Source organism: Solanum tuberosum, unplaced genomic scaffold (assembly GCF_000226075.1).
Source record: "Solanum tuberosum cultivar DM 1-3 516 R44 unplaced genomic scaffold, SolTub_3.0 scf00344, whole genome shotgun sequence".
Taxonomy (NCBI): Eukaryota; Viridiplantae; Streptophyta; class Magnoliopsida; order Solanales; family Solanaceae; genus Solanum; species Solanum tuberosum.
Window position 1 is genome coordinate 541,677 of NW_006239273.1, and position 21,501 is coordinate 563,177.

General features: G+C 33.9%; 3 protein-coding genes across 3 annotated transcripts; 2 read left to right on the forward strand and 1 right to left on the reverse strand.

Annotated features, from left to right (window-relative positions):
• Nucleotides 1-1,044: 1,044 nt before the first annotated feature.
• Nucleotides 1,045-2,666, forward strand: LOC102591297 (3-oxoacyl-[acyl-carrier-protein] reductase FabG-like; the record flags this gene model as incomplete). Its single annotated transcript, XM_006361291.2, has 3 exons — nt 1,045-1,390; nt 1,464-1,696; nt 2,368-2,666. Coding segments are annotated over 3 exons (858 nt in total), but the record flags the coding sequence as incomplete, so codon positions are not given.
• A 2,513-nt stretch (nt 2,667-5,179) lies between these two features.
• LOC102594949 (3-oxoacyl-[acyl-carrier-protein] reductase FabG-like) lies at nt 5,180-6,550 on the forward strand. The gene is made up of 3 exons (XM_015315243.1): nt 5,180-5,584; nt 5,708-5,937; nt 6,110-6,550. The coding sequence occupies exons 1-3, from the start codon at nt 5,281-5,283 to the stop codon at nt 6,386-6,388; spliced, it is 813 nt and encodes a 270-aa protein (XP_015170729.1). The 5' UTR covers nt 5,180-5,280; the 3' UTR covers nt 6,389-6,550.
• A 1,719-nt stretch (nt 6,551-8,269) lies between these two features.
• Nucleotides 8,270-14,657, reverse strand: LOC102595283 (ABC transporter B family member 15-like). Its single transcript, XM_006361300.1, has 7 exons — nt 14,481-14,657; nt 14,349-14,403; nt 14,071-14,216; nt 13,348-13,811; nt 11,511-12,042; nt 10,118-10,978; nt 8,270-9,643 (listed from the first exon to the last, which is right to left on the reverse strand). Exons 1-7 carry the CDS (start codon nt 14,655-14,657, stop codon nt 8,270-8,272), a joined length of 3,609 nt encoding a protein of 1,202 aa, XP_006361362.1.
• Nucleotides 14,658-21,501: the final 6,844 nt, after the last annotated feature.

A 21,501-nucleotide genomic window follows, 5' to 3' on the forward strand; every position in this document is an offset into this window, starting at 1 on the left:
AAGTCAACCCTATCAAGAATTCTCAACTCAAAAGGGGTCAAATCACCAAAAGCACACGCGATCGCATCGGGGACTACATCAACCATTTCGGAAATACAAACTAAGCAGAAAAAGCTACGGGGAAGGTCAAAATGGTTATTTCACAATTAAAAGCAAATTCACAAGAAATGGAACATTACAATGACAAACATGTATTGAATTAGTGGCGGAGCCACATACACTTGATGAGGGGTGTCGGCTCCTTCGTCGGAAAATTATATTGTGTAGCCAGATAAAAATATTTTTGATGTGTATATATATATATATATATACACACACATCAAAAATATTTTTATCTGGCTATATATATATATCACATATTGACACTTCTTGGCTTCTAGCAATTTTACTTCTTTATATTTTGATACCACTTAGTCAAAATTCTTGTTCTGCCACTGTATTCAATATTAACTATATTTATATTTTATATCAACCATATTTATATTTTGTTTCAATTGTGTTATAACAATTTGTATTCTAGTTCAAACAATGCTTCACATAATACGTCAAATATATATATATATATATATATATGGTATCAATTGCATTATTACTATTTGTATATACAAGTAAAATGGTACACGAAATGATTAAATAACATATTTTGGACACTCTTAACATAACAGGCGGTTAATTGTTATAGCTCAGTGGTTTTACCTCCTTAGAATGAGGAAGTGCTCGTGTGTTCGAATCTCATTACTTTTACTTTTTGAAAAGAGTTTTTGTTGTGCTATTTCTGGACATCCTTTGTGAAATTTTTGGCTCCGCCATTGTTTGTATAGAGAGTAAGAAAGAGGGAAAGAGTCCTTATCTAGTGATATGTATATCTTTGATCTCATTGGGTATCAAAATCCCATGTGTAGCAATTAATGCAACTTGGCAATCTCTAATCCATCAATTTCCCGTGATGTTTACAAGGGGGACCCAACCAATTGTTGTTCTCTCATATGTGATTTGTTGAGATTAATTATAATATGATAACTCTTATAAATATCCAAACAATTATTACATTATTGGCTGCATATACACCAAAGTATATTAATAAAAATGGAGCCGTGGAAGGACCTTAGCGGAAAAGTAGTGATGGTGACCGGTGCATCGTCAGGAATCGGGTTAGAGTTCTGTCTCGACTTGGCCAAAGCCGGTTGCAACATCATTGCTGCTGCTCGTCGTGTTGACAGACTAAAATCTCTATGCAACCAAATTAATAGTAATTCAAAGGGACCTCCACGTGCAATCGCGATCCAACTTGATGTTACATCTGACGGTGCTACAATTGAGTCCGCTGTACAAATAGCTTGGGATGCCTTTGGACATATTGATGCCTTGGTTAACAATGCCGGCATTACAGGTAATCTATAATTGAGTATACATTTGCGGTATACGATAAGAAATTTTAATTTTTGAGTATGTAATGTGTATAGGTAATGTGCACTCTTCACTAGAATTGCCAGAGAAGGAGTGGGACAATGTCTTTAACACGAACCTAAAAGGGGCATGGTTGGTGTCTAAATATGTATGTAGACGTATGCGCGATGCTAAACAGGGCGGAGGGTCTGTTATTAATATCTCTTCACTGGCTGGTTTGAATCGGGGAGTATTCACAGGGAGTCTTGCTTACGCAACTTCAAAAATGGCTCTTGACATGCTCACTAAGGTACCTACTTGCAAAAAAGAATTCAAAATTTCTTTTATAAAAGTATTTAATTTTTCCTATTTCATTTTCCGTACCTCCTCAAATACTAATTTAGATATTATTTTATCTTTTTTTAAAAATAATTCTACCCACCTCACCTAACCCTCCGCTTCCATTTTTTCTCATTTTGTGTTAGATATATATATATCAGAAATATTTTTTTCTTGCCGAGCAAGACTTTTTTTATTTTTTTATGTTATATTCGGTGCACTAGTAGAAATTGTTTTTCTAAAAATATATGTTCGTACATATCTAACACAAAATGAGAAAAATGTAAAACAAATAAAAATTATGAGTGGAGGGATTTTTTTGGGGGCCCCTGAATGAGTCGGTGGTTTTATTTTTAAATATTTTTTTCGATAGTAATACTTTAATTTTTAATTAATATTAATAGTTTATTATTTAATTTTTATCAAGGTGGAATATTTTATATATGTGGAATGTCGTGTGTCAAGGTTTTTCAAATAAAAGAGAGAATGATTACACACACCATATATGTGTGTTTCTCAAACTAGAAAGTGATAGTTTAGGTATGAAACCCACACTCTCAATAGTTTAAATATGAAACTAAAAAAAAGAATAGTTTAAATGTGTTTTTGACACTTATCTCAATATATATTAATGAATGACAGATTATGGCGGTCGAATTGGGAGTAGACAAGATCAGAGTGAATTCAATAGCCCCGGGATATTTCAAATCAGAGATAACAGGGAGCCTTATGCAAAAGAAATGGTTCGATAATTATACTAGGAGAACCGTTCCTCTAAGAACATTGGGAACGATAGATCCGGCTTTAACATCAATGGTGAGGTACTTAATCCATGATTCTTCGAAATATGTTTCGGGCAATGTCTTCATCGTTGATGCTGGAACTTCCTTACCAGGTGTCCCCATTTTCTCATCACTCTAATCATAAAGATGGATTCTGCATTTAAAGTTCATCGATTCTTATAACGATCTCAAGTTAATATAAAATACGAATTTAGTTCATAAAACAGATATATAATGGTTTGTCTACTATGTACGTTGGAGATTCATGTCATTTGTCAATAAGGTTTTATTTTGCCTTTGATGCGATAAGCCTACTGAGAAGTTATTGTAGTATTGCAAAGTATTTCTAATATGCGGAATGATTTGGGAGTATTTGGCTCGAATTATAACTTGAACTTTTCTACTTATGATTTTATCTAATGAGCACTCAAATTTGATGAAACTCAACTTTTTAAACTACTTTAACGTAAAGTAACTCTCAATCGCGTTGATGTTGCAGTTCATGTCACATAAAATTTGCAATTACTTCAAAATCCAAAACAAAAATTGAATTTGTTTTAGGAACAAAAATTAAAAAGAAGGGTTAATTTTTTTAGGAGATACAAATGGAAGAACGAAAAATTGAAAGGGCAATCAGTTCAAAATCCAATAATTTTCACTTATCAAGCAATTGATTTTACAAAGAAAGAATAAATATTATCTATTAGTCAAATATTTTTTTGGCAACAAGTCTATTTTGGATATTTTCTAAAATAGATTGAAAATACGTACAAAAGATGGAGAACTTTCCTTAGGTCATTCCGTCTTCCTTTTTTTTTTTTTAGCAAATTTATACCACTAGACAGTGGTCTAGTGGCTTTTTTTTATTAATAATAAACAGAAAAAAAAAATCTCAATAGGACTAAGTACAAGTAAGGGAGGCTAGGCCTTACCTTATCAATTCTAATGAGATACCTATCCTCTACTAATTAACAATCATGAAGAAAATACAAGTTAGAGAGAACTAGATATTCTATGATCATCATAAAGTTTATAATACATTCTATGATGATATTACAAGTGAGGATTCTTAAGTAATAAAAAATCATAAAAGCCAAGGAGAAAGTTGAGTTATCAACCTCAAACTTCCTTTTACAAATGTATGAACTAAAAGAGATAGATTGACTATCTAAAGAAACTTGAAGTATGTTTCTCTTGTCTTCTTTTTCAAATCTGTCCAATAATACTTGATAGTTCTTCATTTCTTGGCTTTATTGGATAGTTGTTGACACTATTTTATGATTTTGTTTCGCCAGTCGCATCTGTAGGTGCCTTGGAACAAACTCGTCAGTCACTTTACCATCCCAACTATGCTCTCTTCCATGCTTCGTAATATGCAGCACAAGCAAAAATAATATTGGACAAACTTTTTCGTGTTTAAAATTTAGTTACATCACAAAAATGATTTCAAGACAAGCCTAGTAAAAAGAGCCATATATCAAAATAATTTCGATGGTACATATATTATAGGGAAAATAATTATTTTAGTCCCTGTGTTATTGCCTTATTTTGGTTTTAATTCCTGTGATATCTTACTTCCCAAGTTTAACGTTTAATTAATTATAATCAATTATTTTAGTCCTTCAACTAACGGTGATAATCAATACAAACAGATTTGTTTTTTCTGGCAAGGGCAATTATGCTACTTCACATAATATTATATTAATAGTTTAAAAAAAATAATCAGATTCACGTGACAAATACATTTCACAAGAAATTGTTCTGTCCAAAGTAAAGTGTTGAATTGTAAAAGTTAAGTGTTTATAATATTACTTTGTAAAACTCTTTCTCTCTCCATATCTTTGTAGATTTTTTTCACTTTATTTAAGAATCTATGTTTAGTTATGAAAATCTAAAATTCAACTTCAAATTATATTTGAAATTTGATAAACAACTTATAAACTACTTTTCAACTCATTTTTCATTTTTAGAAATCCTATTAAAGTACAGTTCAACATGAACATTACTCCACCTATTTTGGCAAGAATTATAATCAAACAAAACTTAATTAGTTCTTGGATCTAAAGGCTCTGACTATATCAAAAGGCCAATACCAATTATTAAATATATCCTACCGTGTAGTCAACCAACAAGCAAACATTAAGTATAATTTTTATTTAACTTATATATAAGCAAACGTGATGATGACCTGTTTTTCTTTATTTAATAAATTGCTTGAATTATTAGTCCCCCTCTAATATATTATCCTCTTCTTAGCCATTATTGCCTACAAAGTTTTAAAAAATCATTTTCTGTAACAAAGAATTGGAAAAACTTCTAAACTTGACGAGAATTTTAAGTGTATTTCACTAATATTACAAGATCGAAAGTGTGTTTTGGTTCAATTAATCAAGTAAAGGGTGTTTTTAAGTATTTCATCCCTTTATTTTTATTTGTTCACGGTATTAAAAATAGATATTCATTTTTACTTGTTTAAATTGAAAAATGAAGAGATAACTTATCATTTAGTTATTAATTAGCCATTATTATTAACTTATATAAAGTCATTTAATTTTCTAAAATATTGAATTTATTATATTCAAATGTTGATACAATAATATTGACATTTTATTTTCTATTTATTATATATCCATGAGGTGTGTGTCCAATAAAAATATATCCCACTAGCTATTTTCTTGAGTATTTAAACCTCAAAATTACGTTATAAGTACCCGATGTCACGACCTGTGCATTATTACATTATTGGTTGCATATACACCAAAGTATATTAAAAATGGAGCCATGGAAAGACCTTAGCGGAAAAGTAGTGATGGTGACCGGTGCATCGTCAGGAATCGGGTTAGAGTTCTGTCTCGACTTGGCCAAAGCCGGTTGCAAAATCATTGCTGCTGCTCGTCGTGTTGAGAGACTGAAATCTCTATGTGACCAAATTAATAGTAATTCAGAGGGACTCCAACGGGCAATCGTGGTCCAACTTGATGTTACCGCTGATGGTGCTACTATTGAGTCCGCGGTACAAATAGCTTGGGACACCTTTGGACGTATCGATGTCTTGGTTAACAATGCCGGAGTTACAGGTTATTATTATTATTATTATTATCTAGTTGAGTATACATTGTTACATGTTGTGGTACGTTCAAGAAATTTTAATTTTTGAGTATGTAAAATTAGTTGCTTAATTTGATTATTATTGTATATAGGTAAGCACTCTTCATTGGAATTGTCAGAGGAGGAGTGGGACAATATGTTTAACACGAACCTAAAAGGGGCATGGTTGGTGTCCAAATATGTATGTAGACGTATGCGCGATGCTAAACAGGGCGGAGGGTCTGTTATTAATATATCTTCCATGGCTGGTTTAAATAGGGTAGTATACATAGGGACATTTGGTTACGCTTCTTCAAAGATGGCTCTTGACATGGTTACTAAGGTACGTACTTATAGAGAAGGATTCAAAATTTTAAGTGACTAGATAGTCATTACTCTCTCCATCTTATTTGATTTTTTTTTTTTGACTATGCATTCAAACTTACATAAAAAGTGTTATAGGTAAGAAAAATTATATTTGCATTAAGTATTCAAATATATTTAATGAATGGCAGAATATGGCGATGGAATTGGGAGTAGACAAGATCAGAGTGAACTCAATAGCACCAGGATATTTCAAATCAGAGATAACAGAGGGGCTTATGCAAAATAAATGGTTCAATAATGTTACTAGGAGAACTATTCCTCTAAGAACATCGGGAACGATTAATCCGGCTTTAACATCAGTGGTGAGGTATTTAATCCACGATTCTTCAGAATATATTTCGGGAAATGTCTTCATCGTTGATGCTGGAACTACCTTACCAGGTGTCCCCATTTTCTCATCACTCTAGTCATAGAGACGGATCCTACCTTTGAAGTTTATGACTTCTTACAACGAATTAAATTTAATATATAATGCTGAATGAGTTCATAGCCAAATGTGTTTAGAGGAAAAATGATGTTGGTTTTGTCTCACTGTTCAATTGTGTCCAAGTGAAGTGTATCTTGATGCAGTTTAAATAAATTCATGCTTGTATAAAGTTTTACATATTTTGTTTTGGTTTATGATCTTTGTAAAAGTTTAATTTTCAACCTATGTAGTGTATTGTTGTGGTCTCTATGGTTATTCAGAACTTCGAACAAATTGGATTACAAATATTATGCTTGAAATTTTCTCAAAAATATTTAAATTTTTAAAAAATGATACAAGAAATAGGGCACCAGAACCTCAAGCTCTGAAAACTATATATATATAGGGGTATATAGCATGCTTACATGTATATATTTTAGGGGGAAAAGGTACGAGTACCCCCTAGACTATGACTGAAATCCCAAAGACACACCTTAACTAAACTAAGATCCTATTATCCCTAACCCTTTTTTTTTTTAAAAAAAATTTATGCACCTTTTTGACTTACGTGACATCCAAATATCTCACACGCGCCTCAATTGCGTGGAGTCACAGAGTGTGCCACGTAAGACAAACGGTGTACAAAATAACAAAAAAAATAAGTTCAAGGGGGGTAATAGGACCTTAGTTTAGTTAAGGTGTGTCTCTGATAATTCGGTCATAATCTAGGGGGTAGTTGTGTCTTATCCCTATTTTAGGGGAAATTTCTCAAATAACCATTATAATAAACTTAATTAGGCTCCTTAACTATAATTTGCATATTTACGTGTTGTAGCTATAGCTTACTCGTTTGTATAATTCACACCTCGTTGCATTATTCACGGATACGTTTGTATAATTCACGTGTAGCTGTATAATTGAGTTATTTTCGTCTGTATTTGTATAAATATAATTATATATGTTGGTAGACTTTTGTACTTATCTATTTTGTATAAGTAAAGTATAGAAATATACTACTAGAATAACTATATACAATGACAGATTTATACAACTATGGGTACAACTGTAGATATAAAATTGGATCTGTTTTTCGGAGTAATACAAATTCTAGAATTATACAAATATGATAAAACTCGAAATAATGAATTTATACAAACACAAACATCTAAACTCTAAACAATTATACAAATTATATTTGAGTACCGAGTCGTTGAGGTCAATTTTCCTGAAATTACAATTGTCAAATTAATCTTTTTATGTTTGTGCAAATGTATGTTTAGTAGACAACATTTCTCAAAGAATAGGTAGTAATTTTAAGTCCATAAGGTATTGCGTTGATGATCCTCACAAAATGCACTGTTTTTGGAGGACCAACACACACTCATCACGTCATTTTTGAAGAGTTTGAGCAACATAGGGACATACTATGCAGTTATGTTCCAATTTGTAGTCATGCATATTGTGTCCACAATCTTTTATTGAAAGAATGCAAAAGGGGCAGCAGAATTTTGACATTATTTGGAAATATCGACCTATATGGAGTGGTGAAATTGAAGATAGATCCATGATGGTAGAACTCATAATCAAGTTTTAGTCATATATAGTGAAGAACTAATACTACTAGAAATTCACTGTTTTCACACGGAGAAAACGTTCGGTGGCTTATTTCAACAGATATTTTGATTGAATCAATGAGAAAAAACTAGTAATATTTTCATACAAAAAAATTAGAAAGTTCCCCACAATTTCAGTAAGAATCCATTACCTACCATGCATTTTCATAGTGAGCTTATTCAATGGAAAATGAGTGAAAAAATTATGTTCTGAAGCACAAATTTCTCACTAATTCACGGTGGAAAAAACTTTGTTTCTAGTAGTGTAATTAAGGATGATGATTTGCTGAACTAACCAGAGAGTAGTAAACTCCACAAGGCCTTTTAGCTAACAAAGAAGAGTGAGTCCCCTTCTCCACAACTTTGCCTTTGTCTAACACAACAATTGTATCACAATTTTGTATAGTACTTAACCTATGTGTCACAACCACGCTTGTCCGCCCAACCATCACTCGTTCAAGTGCCTCTTGCACTAATTTCTCCGATTGACTGTCCAGGGCACTCGTTGCCTTGTCTAATAATACCACCCCTGGATTTTTTAATAGTGCACGAGCTATCGCGATTCTCTGTTTTTGGCCTCTTGATAACTGCAGTCCCTTGTCCCCACACCATGTGTCATATCCGTCTTTTAATGCTGAGATGAAACTATGGACATTTGCTGCCTTTGCGGCTTCAATTATCTCCGATTCATCCACTTCTTCTGATGCTAGCACTCCATACGCTATATTTTCCCTTATGGTTCCGGAAAATAATGTTGGTTCTTGGCTTACAAGTGCTATCTGGTTCCTCAATGACTTCAAGTGGTATGATCTTATGTCACGCCCGTCTATTTTTATTACACCACTTAAAGGATCGTAGAATCTTTCTATTAGACCAATTATCGTGGACTTCCCCGAACCACTTTGTCCTACAAATGCTGTTGATTTTCCTGCATCGATTGTTATCGAGAACCCCTTGAAGATGATCACATTAGGCCTGGCAGGGTACGCGAAATCCACCTCATACATCTCGATATGGCCTGTTATTTTCTTTGGCTTGTAACCATCTGAATCCTCTGGCTCGATTAAGGAAAATCGATCCAATGTTGTGAAGACTGATCCAACAGCATCCGTACCTCTGTCGAGATCCTTAGACATTGTTCCTAAATCCGCAATGACACGCCAATTGCTAATTAAAAGCACCAAGATTTGGAACAGGGCTTGAGCTCCAATATAGCCTTCTACCATGAAATATCCACCAAACCAGAAAAAGAGAGCCCATGTACATAACTGGAGACTGATTGTAGTGCCAAGTATGATTCCCGACAACCATGACTGTTGTATATTTTCGCGTAGAGGGCCTTCTTGGGCTTCTTTTAGCATTTGAAGAATTCGACTTTGGGAGTTGAAGGCTGTTACAGTTCGTAGATTAGTAACTGCTTCAGCTGCTAACTTGCTGCTTTCTTCTTGAGCCTGGATGGATTTTTCCAACATGCTTTTCAATAAAACCCGCCTGCAATAGATGGAGAATATGATGAAAGCTTGAACCGCGATCATAACCAATCCCATTCTCCACGCGATAACTAGGCCAACCGCGCAAGCTATGGTCATCCCTGCAATTGTTTGAATGAATAATGACATCCTGTCCCCAACCAAAGACCTCACCTGCGCAATTATAAAAACAGAACATGTTGTCATTAGTTATTTCACGCTATATGACATCATTTCCTTTTAAGTCTGATAAAAAAGAACGAGACTTTATATAGTTGGTTACTCTATCAACTTCAATTTTTGTTCTGAAAATGGGCCTGATATAACCCTCAACTTTGTCATTTAGAGATGATACACCCATCGTTATACAAGTGGCTCACATATACCCATTTGTATTACAGTAAGGGTATATGTGAGCCACTTTTAGAACGAGGAATATATCAGTTCTAAATCGCAAAGTTGAGGAGTATATTCAGACTCTTTTCCCTTTCTTTTTTCATCTGTAGTCAATGAAATGATCTTAGAGTCACAGAAATGTCATGAAAGTCTAAGACCACAAGTTCGAGCTAAATGTGTATCATTCTGAAACAGTATATGATTAGTCAAAGACCGTCATATAAAATGAATATGAAAGAGTAGACATCGTACCACACTGGCATCATCGGTAAGTCTAGAGCATATTGCAGCAGTGGAATTCTGTTCCTTGTCATACCATCCAACTTCGAAAGTAAGCATCTTGGATAACATCCTCTCTCTGACCCTTTTAGTCAATCGCTCTCCCATGACCGCGAAGTTATAATGCTGAAGTACATTGAGAACAAGGGTAATAAATGCCATCCCCAGGAAAGCCAGAGTATATATCTTAGTCTTTTTCTTAATCTCGTCATGACTAGGCGAGTAAGACACTGATATCATTGCCCCCATCAGAAAAGCATATACTGGTAGAACTCCACCAACTAAGATTGCTCCAATACATCCTAAAGTTGCTTGCTTCCATTCCGGTAAATTCATAGCCAAAAGCCTTTTAAATGATCCTTGCCCTGAAGTACTCGGAACTGTTGCATTTTTCTCGGTTGATTTTGCTTCTGTCAAGAGGCTTGTGATACTTACATGTTTTGTATCATCTTGATTTGCAATTGAAGAAGATTGTTGTGAAGAGGCAATAGTCGCTCCAGTAGGTTTTTCAGTTTGTTGTAGACGGACTAAGGAAGCGTATAGTCCTTGATTTTTAATTAGCTCATTGTGTGAGCCAATTTCCTTGACCTGTCCATTTTGGACAAAGGCTATAAGGTCAGCGTTACGGGTAGTGGAAAGGCGGTGTGCTACGATGATTGTGGTGCGGCCAATGGAGGCATTGTCTAGAGCTTCTTGCACCACTATTTCTGATGCAGTGTCAAGTGCACTGGTTGCCTCATCTAGGAGGAGTATTCTTGGTGACTTGATAATAGCTCTTGCTATGGCTATTCTCTGTTTCTGTCCCTCAGACATTTGTATACCTTTCTCCCCCACCTGCATGTATGTTCTTCCAAACTATTATTTTTTCGAAAGTGACCTGATCGTATAAATATTTTTGTTTTACACCAATAGTGCATATAACTAATTAAGTACTGTAATAATTTAGTGCATATAAATTGCTACATATTCAACAGTATTTACATAAATGTCTCATTTAAATTTATTCAGTTGACATCTATGCCTTCCAACTTTGGGTGCGCACACAAGTAGAGACTTAAACTTGTATAAAGTTGAACAAGTGGGCACACACATCCTATATGACGTCCTACGTGGCATTTCGTATGAGATACACTTGAACTAATTACTATGACGTCATGGAGGATGCATATGTCTATTTGTTCAACTTTTTACAAGTTTAAGTGTATACTTATGTACATCAAAAGTTATAGGGCATAGATGACAGTTGAACCCAAGTTAAGGGGCACGTTACCTGAAAAATATTTTCCATGAAAAACATTTTCCTACCAAACACACCCCATGTGTCTAAATACTTTGAGAATATATATATAAGACATTTTACTCATACCTTGGTGTAATAACCCTGAGGCAATTTACATATGAAGTCATGAGCATTGGAAGCCTTTGCTGCCTCAATAACTTGTTCCATAGATGCATCCTCCTTGCCAAAAAGTATATTTTCTTTAATTGTGGTTGCAAAAAGTGCAGGCTCATTGCTCACCAGACTCATCTGATACCTCAGCCACTTAGGCTGCAGCTTATTAATGACGACTCCATCGAGAAGAATCTCTCCAGCCATCGGATTATAAAATCTCTGCAGCAGTGCTATTACAGCGGATCCACTTCCTCCTACTAACGCCACTGTTTTCCCTCTCGAAATTTTTAGGCTAAAATCTTTTAGTCCTATGCTTTCGGGCCCTGATGGGTACGTGAATTTAACGCGTTTGAATTCTATTTCCCCTGTCATGTTATCCAATGCTTGGCCTTCCATGTTTTCTGAATCAATCTTGGGCACCGTTTTCATTACTTCCATTACACGTTTATTAGCTGCTACTGCTTCTGCAAAATCCTTTATGTTTAACAAACCAGAACCCAATCTTCTGTTTGGAGGGACAAAAAAAACATGTAAGATGCCATGTAGGTGTAACACATAAAAGGCATAATATATAAATGTGTTTTTTTTTTTTTAACTTGACATCATTTCACATTTATGTCCTCCAACTTCGTGTGGTGTGCATAAGTAATCACTTTAACTTGTATAAAGCTGAACAAGTAAACACATGAGTCTTACGTGGCATGATACGCATAGGACAACATGTAGGATGCGTGTGTCTACTTGCTTGTCCAACCTTATATAAGGTTAAGTGCTTACGTGTGCACACTCAAAGTTGGAGGATATAAATTTAAATAGAGGCCAAGTTACATAAAACATGTCATTTAACTTGGCCTTGATTGACACCTCTACCCTCCAATGCAAAACTAGAAACTTAAACTTATAAAGTTGAAGAAATAAACACACATGTTCCATGTGGCATCTTATGTAGCATCTCACACGAATTGATATGCAGGACGCCATGTAAAATGTGTGTGTTTACTTATTCAACTTTATACAAATTTAAATATTTATTTATACATATCCAATGTTTAAATGTATAAATTAATTAAAATAGTGGATTTAGGTTATATGCATAGATCATGTAATGATTTTTACTGGTATAATATATAAATGTGTCATTTAACTTGACCTCATTTCATATTTATGTCCTTCAATTTTGAATGTGCACAAGTAAACACTTAAACTTATATAAAAGTTGAACAAATAGACGCATGAGTTTTATGTAGCATAATACACATACGACACCACGTAGGACGCAAATTGTCATGTAGGATACCACGTAGGACGTGTATGTTATTTGTTCAACTTTATATAAATTTAAATGTCTACTTGTGCACACTCAAAATTAGAGGGCATACATATAAAATGGTGGTTCCTTTCCATTTTAATAAAGTACAATATATGTCATACAAGTAGACTATTCTTTCTATCTCAAAATATATGGTGGTTTGTTTTTAACGGGAAACAAAGTTTCAAGAGTCCTTTTTTCTTTCTTTAATTCTGTGTCAGGTTAACTACTCAAATAAATTTGAATGAAGAGAGTATACAGAAATTTCAGTAAAAATCACTACAAGAAAATAAAAAATTAACAAAGGACAAACTTTCCTAGTTAAACAACAAATATCACATGCTAATCTCATTTAGTGATGGACGATACAAAAATTCAATTATCTAGGAGCTATTTAGCAACAAATTCTAATTATAATAAAAGGTGTAATAACTAATATGCTTTCACATGTTATGCAATAATATTGATAAAATATAAAAAAGAAAGGGTAGAGATAATTACTTTCCACCCCAAAAAATTGCAAGGGTGACCATATAGACATTGCCACCATGAACTCCATTGTACATAACCAATATGCTACCATAATAAGACAGGAGAGCTGTAATTGCAAAGGCAGTGACAAAGCCACAACTTCCAAAGAACAATCCTTTAACTAAACTTTGCTTTACTCCCAATTCAACACATCCTTCAAGTGCGACACAATAATCTTCTATACTTTTTCTTTCTCCAACAAAAGAATACACTGTTCTAATTGAAGAAATCCATTGTTCCAAAATGTTTCCAGCTTTATTAGATTCATCCCTCACTTTTCTTGATATTCTCTTAAGAGCCCTTCCATAAATGATACTTGGAATCATCAACAAAAAAAATATTGAAAATATTACTAATACCAGCCTCCAAATCATCAAGAATCCTACCACGTATGCTCCAATAAAATTTGACATGTCCCTCAAGAAAAATGGAACCTATTTCCAATATTATAAAACATAGTCACATATTAATATGAGAATTTGGGGGTGGACGCAAGGGGTTCAGTTGAATCTTATCAGTATGAAAAATTAGCAAATATGAATTTCTTATATTTATAGAAATTATCGAATCTTCATGAGATGCATAAGAGATGATTCTAATACACAATCGCCGATGATATGTCAAAGTGCAAATTAAATGAAGACACATGACATCTGGATCCGAAATAATAGTTAAAAGTAAAAAAGTGCTTACCTTTTCACCAATCCAATCTTGAATTACTAGACAGTCATCAGAAACACTGGCCTTGAAGCCAACATCTTGTCTTAAAACTGCTTTCAAGTATCTAATCCTTAGCCTTGAAACTTTTCTCTTTGCTGTTCTTGTCCAACAAAAACCCTCTAACAAAATACTAATAATCATAAATTCATAATATAAACAAATTAAAAAAATAAAATCCTTACGAAAGAACGTACAAATTAAAGTAATCAACATCGAATTTATTTATATTGAAAAGAGCTGATTAAACAAACCTAAGAAACACGTGATCCATTTTGCACCAGCAATGTAAATCAACAACCTAACATTCTGCAAATAACCAAAACTCTAATGATTAATCACTCCCATAACGATAGGTGTGCGTTCAAGTCTTATTGTTTACTTACCTCGTTAATATTGTGCATAAAGTTAAGGGAATTTGAAGTGTCTGCACCACCAATAATATTCATGAGTTTGGTGGTAACTATTAGCGCAATCGAAAAGCAAGCACCATTGCCAACCGCCCCAAGAAAACCTAGAGTAATCAACAAGATATCAACTCCATCGGCATTCATGAAAATCATTTTTCACTTACCCTAATGTGTTACTGTATATGCTATTAAACACTAATGTTTATATTTGAGAGTGAATATTAGTATTAGTTTTAACAAGACTTTCTAATTTTCAATATATAACATTAGATTTTTTTTAACAATATCTAACAAATAATAAATTAATTAAAAAATGGAAAATAGATTAAAATAATTTTTAATCAACAATATATTTTCCTTAATTATAGTGTTTTATAACCGTAGGATATCGATATCCTAATTTTCTCTCAATTACTTAGTCAGTGTTTTGGTTGTTATCAATCTTCTAATTAATAGTATCAATCTGTTCTTCCTTCATCCTTGTTTGTAGTTGCCACTTTTTATGGAAAAAAACGTCAGGTAATAGTGTTTATTCAGATTCTACGTGTAATTTTTACTGCTTTGAAAATTATTTTTGTTGATATCATTATTTTGGTGTTTTTTATTTGAAAATTACGTTTTTTCAAAAAATAAATTAAAATAAGCATTTTTATTACTAGAATCTATTTTTTTTTTGGAATATGGATTTTTTTTGTAATTTTATTTAGATGCATAATTTTTGTTTATATGAATGTGCATGAAGTGAACAACGGATTTCGGTTTGAAAATACTGCATCATTTATAATTAGCATTTTATATACAAGAATTTCATAAATCTAAATCTAAAAACTAAATTGCTAAAATAAATCAAGTTTACCCGTTTGTATATAATCTTCATATTGAATGGAATGAGTATACCTTGTTACATATTATTTCACACGATAAATTCAAAAAAAACAATCATTTATGGTATATAAAATGAAAGTAATTTAATTTTTAGTTAACTTTAACTAATATTATTGAAATCAATTTATATACCAAATTTACACATTAATTAACAATATTATTGAAATCAATTTATATACCCATTTTATACATTAAATAACAATATTTTTTGGTACCTTAATGCATGTAGTTTTTATTTGATGTCAATTTTGATATTAGATTAACTTCAATTTAGAAGACAGATCATTAAAGTATCTATATAAAGTGATCATTTAGTGTATGTAATTGATATTAAAGCTTGTACGAAAAAAATTATCTTATTAAACCAATTCGTTTACTATGAAAACGGTATACAATTAGGTATCCTATGAAAATAATACTTACTAAATTTGCTAACTTGGACTAAATTAAGTATCCTGCTCTTTACTGGCGGTTGTGAATCTTGTTAATAGATATTTTTAAAATATGTAAATAGTATAGAATTCAATTTTATTTGATATTTTGAATCAACTTTAGAACAGTTTGTATAGACATTTTATTCACTATTTTTTTTTTTTTATATTCTAACCGATAATTATGAATTTCAGCTTATAGTTTACATACCAATAAAATATTTATACACACTAGATTAAACTTACTAATGGATATCAATTTCTACACATTTTTAAATATTAATAAAAATATAATAATTCACAAATTTGTTGGAGTATCAAATTTCATACCTAGTATATATAGTAAAATATTTGTACATACTAAACTAAACTTACTAATTGATACCAATTTTATACACTTTTTAAATACTAATAAAATATATAATAATTCACAAATTTGTTGGGGGTGTCAAATTTCATACCTATTTTATATAGTAAACTATTTATACATACTAAACTAAACTTACTAATTTATACCATTTTTTATACATTTTTAAAACACTAATAAAAGATATAATAATTCACAAATTTGTTGGGGTATCAAATTTCATATCTATTTCGTACAGTAAAATATTTATACATGCTAAACTAAACTTACTAATTGATATCAATTTTTATACACTTTCTAAATATCAATAAAAAGTATAAAAGTCCACAAATTTGTTGGGTACCAAATTGCATACAGTAAATTTTTTATACTAAATTAAACTTTACTAATTGATACCAACTTTTATACACTTCCTAAACATCTATAAAAAGTATAATAATCCACAAATTTGTTAGAGTATCAAATTTCATGCCTATTTCATACAATAAAATTTATACATACTAAATTAAACTGATTAATTTATATTAATTATTGTACACTTTCTAAACAATAATATATTATAAATTGATATCTAGAGTTAACTACTAACGATTTTACACACAAAAAATATAACAATTAGATTGAAAATCATTGCATACACACTGAATCATAATTGTTGGACTATGGACTTGAGGAGTTTAGGCTCCATGCTTATGAGAATGCTAAGCTATACAAAGAGAAGACCAAAAGGTGGCATGACAAGCACATAACTCCTCGCACTTTCACTCCGGGCGAAAAGGTACTACTTTTTAACTCAAGACTTAAGTTATTTCTCGAAAAACTAAGGTCGAAATGGAGTGGTCCTTTTGAAGTGGTGAGGATGACGCAACATGGTGCCATAGAACTTAAAGGCAAAAATGTCCCGTCATTCTTGGTAAATGGGCAAAGGGTCAATCACTACTTCGTGAAGATACGGATTGTGATCGAGAGGCTCTTAAGTTGAATGATGAATGATCCAAGCTGAGTCGAGCCGCGACGTTAAACCAGGCGCTCCATGGGAGGCAACCCATGAGCGATATGTACTAGGTAGTTAGTTGTTGGATTTTGAAATTTTCTTAACTTAGTTTCAATTCATAGGATCTAGTGAAGTTTTGTTATTTTTAGTATTAGATAGTTAGGATTTCAATTATTTGCAACTTATTTTGTAATAGATAGGAAAACAATAATAATAATAATAATATATATTTATAGGCTGGCGTACTGGCTGGCGCGGCGCGCCAGATAGGAAACTACAGAGCAAGTGTCCTGGCGCACTGAGTGACGCGCCACGCTAGGACCAAAACTGGAGAGCGCCTGTCATGGCACAATGATGGCGCGAGGCGCCCGTGTCGCGCAAATTTGCAGCTGGGTCAACCTAAAATGGATCTAAACCCGACCCTTCCCTAGCCCACCCTTTTAAATCCCACCCCATTAAAATTCCACCTCTCTTCTTCTCTCTAAAACCCCCAAACCGACCCCCACTCTCCATATTCTCTCAACTCTTCAATTTCTTCTTCTCCCTTTAAATTCCTTCCCACACGACCCCAAATCCTTCATTAATCTTCCACCAAAGTTTCTTCCTTTCTATTTTTCTTCATCCCCAACCCACACTAATCCCTAACAACTAAGAAAATCTAAAACCAATTCACTCCATACCCACACTGCCCAACCCGACCCCCTCTCTTCTAAACCCCTAAATTTTTCTTCTTTCTCTCTTTTCTCCCTCTTGATAGTTCTCATGGCCCCTAAGGGTAAAAATGTGGATGGTGGAGCGGGTTCTAAGCGGTCAAGGAAGGGTGATGTTTTCGGTTCTTCAAGTAGCCAAACTCCGTCACAAAAGTTTGGCAAGCAAGCTGTTGAACAATATGGCAAGGAATGGTTTGAATGCCAAAAGGAAGCAAAATATCTTGGGGACGAGTATGTAAATGAGGTACGCTTACAAGTTGAATTTCCAATAATTCATGAAATTGTGTGTAATTTGGGGTTGCACTATGTTTTTGACATGCCACTCTCCACAATACTAACCTAAACCAAGTGGCCAACGTATGGTTGAAAATTGTATGTAGTGTCCTCTTATCGGGTATGCACACCTCAGATGTTACTAGGGAGTGGGTGGTTCTGGTGTACATGATTATGAAAGGTATTCCAATAAATATGGGGGGCTGTGTTGCGGCAGAATATGATGAAGTTTCGTAACAATAAGCGGTAGAGGTTTTGATATGGTAGTTTGATGATCCAATTTCTCCGGGCGGAGGAAATCGAGGAAGAGAGTCTTGATATGACTATAGGGCCCCGTACCTCGTATGCAATCTGTTGGATGTGATGCGCACAAAGGCTCAAGATATGTCACATGGACCTGTCTTATCGGCACTGAAGAGGCAAGTGCGGGATGACAGTTGGATGGCTAGAATGTTTGGCATGGCAGAGTTGCAGCTTCGGATCAGGGGTCGCCATGTTACTGATGAAGAGATAGAGAGCTAAGTCGAGCGCTTCCCGCTAACAGATAGTGCAACTTATATGTGCAGGATGGATCCGATATTTCAGGAGACGGTCGATGATGATTAGGCTACCGCCGAAAAGGCGATGGATGAAGAGGACGACGATGCTGATGTTGAGGAGAATGCTACTTCTTTGATGGCATTCGATTGTGCCATTGATGTGACGGATGGTCGTGATGACGACGACTAGGCCTAGAGGCCTAAATGAGTATCTCTAAATCTATAGTTTGTGTTAGTTGTGCGCACTGAGGACAATGTTATCTTTAAGTATGGGGTAGGAGATGATTCTATTTGTATATATTTTACTGCTTCATTGAGTCTTTTCTATTTGAGTTCCTCGACTTTTGCTTTTGGTACTTTTCCTGAGGATAGTCCCATTGAACTGACTAAAAGACTAAGTTGAGGGTGACTATGTCAGAAAATGCTTAAACATTGGCCCTAATCCCTAGTGGACATTGTGCACCTCAACTGAGCCTACAAACGTAAGTTGAGGGTGGCTAGTGTAAAGGCAAATAAAAAAAAACAGAAGAAAGGCCAAAGCTTGAAATAAAAAAGGGAAAATATTCATGAAGTGTGTACTAATGGAAAATAAAGGCTAGTAAAGATGTATGTCTGGAAAACAATAACAAGTGCATTAGGGAGGTGTAGTCACCAACTATATCCTAAATATTTCCTACCCTACCTTAAGCCGACATTACAACCAAATAGAAGTCCTCTTGATTCCATAAGAAATACTTTGTGAAAATGAAAATACACCAAGGACAAGCGTATGGCATGTGATGATGGGTGAGAACTTCATTTGTGAGAGTGAGTGAAATGTTTGAAAAATAGGCCTTGTTCTAAACTACAACGTGCAATCGTGTTGATTGTAGAGGTGAAAGACTATACCAAATACAAACTGGTGAGAGCATTCATGACATATGTTTGGGTATGTCGTACTTGGTGTGTTTGCATAAGGTTTCATTATCCCAAGAATATGGTAAACGAGTCATTCTTTGAGCTTATGTGTTGATGATTGGCATACTATGATGGAAATTTAAAATGTTAAGTGTTGCATACAATGTGAGCTACAAAGGCATGATTAAATGTGTTTGGTTGATTTTAAGGCGGGTTGATAAGTCCATAGGAAGCGAAAATGAGTTGATGGTTAGAGGATTGTTCGAGGAAGAACAAAGGTTCAAGTGTGGGATGGTGATCTTAGGCTTATTTATATGCTGAAATTTTCAGTAAATGCATGCATAGGTTTGAAATTAAGAATAATCTTAAGACTATGGACTCTGTTTTGTCTAACTTGCTATGATTGTGCACTAAAACATGTGATAAGGTGGTGCAGGAACTTTCACGATCAATGAAGTCAATAAGCAAAGGATGAGTAAAAGGAGCATGAAGATGGATCGAGGAAGTGCAGTGTGGCGCACTGCTTGGCGCGAGATACCAAGGCCACAACTACTGCGACCTCCTGAGGCGCACTGCATGGCGCGAGGCGCCATGGCAAAAACTTCTGAAGCGCTTCTGGTGCACTGTCTGGCGCAGCCTGCTAACGCATGAACTACTGAAGGTTGTAGATGGCGCACTGTTTGGCATTGTGCCCCAACCTGTGTCTGACGTGTCCAGCGAAAGTTTATTTAATTAGGACTCCTTTTTAGATCAGATTTGGAAATACTTTTCCTAAACTCTATAAATAGAACCCTAGAGTTATTTTGTTAGGGGTTCTACTTTTTTTTTTGTGTGCAAGAGCAAGGATTAAAGTTTTGTATTAGATTTCAATTCTCTAACTCTTTCTTTATTTTGAAAATCGCATGAACAATAGTCTTTTGCGGTTTTTAAAGATTATGAGTGGCTAAATGCCCTTGTTTTGGGGCTGTAGTTACGAATGATTGTTGAGTGTCAATGGTTTTGAATTAATTCATGGTTATCGCTTTTAAATTACTTCTGTGTTCTTGTTTTAATATTTCATGCTTGATCACCATAGATATAAATTTCTTGTCTACTCTTAAACTCGGGAGACGCTAAGGTAGATAGACCAAAGAATATATAAAGCTTGATCTTGATCCATTAAATTGAGTTGATTTGTGTTTAGGAGTGACTTTCGGACGAACACCTAGCTTGGTTACGAAATAGGATGAAATATAAATGCTCGCTAATTAGGACTGTCTATCCTTGCTCTATGTAGTTAGACAACTAATTGGAGTAGGCGATTAGAGGTCGGGAGACCATGATCATATCATCAACCATGTAAACCAGTAGCTTCATAACCTAAATTAGTTCATTACTTGAGATACGATACATGAAATCCAATGCATGCTGCTTCCTTGGAATTGTCTCTTACTTGCTTAAAACATCAATCTGAAGTCGTTCGCATAAGTTACTATATTTCTTATTTTAGTCGTAGTAGTAATAAATAATCTCTAAACTTTTTTAAAGATACTTTTGTGAGTTGTGGAATTAAGATAGTGAATATAAATTGATCGCAAGTCCCTTGGGTACGATAACTCGTTTCTAAAAGGAACTATATTACTTGCGCGACCACGTACACTTGCGTGTGCAATTGGGAGCAACATTGGGCCAGAAAAGTGGTAAAAAAATGTTATGGGTTGACACCTGGTATAATTTTCCCTAATTTGATTTTAGTTCAATCTCAACTCTTTCAAGTTTTAACCCATTTAAAAAGAATCCTCAATTGAGCTCAATTTAATCTCCAATTTCAACTTGTTTAAGACTCTTTCTTTGCATTGATTTAAATTTTAATGTATGTTCCTATATTGAAGGTATGAATTACGATATATTTTTATATCTTC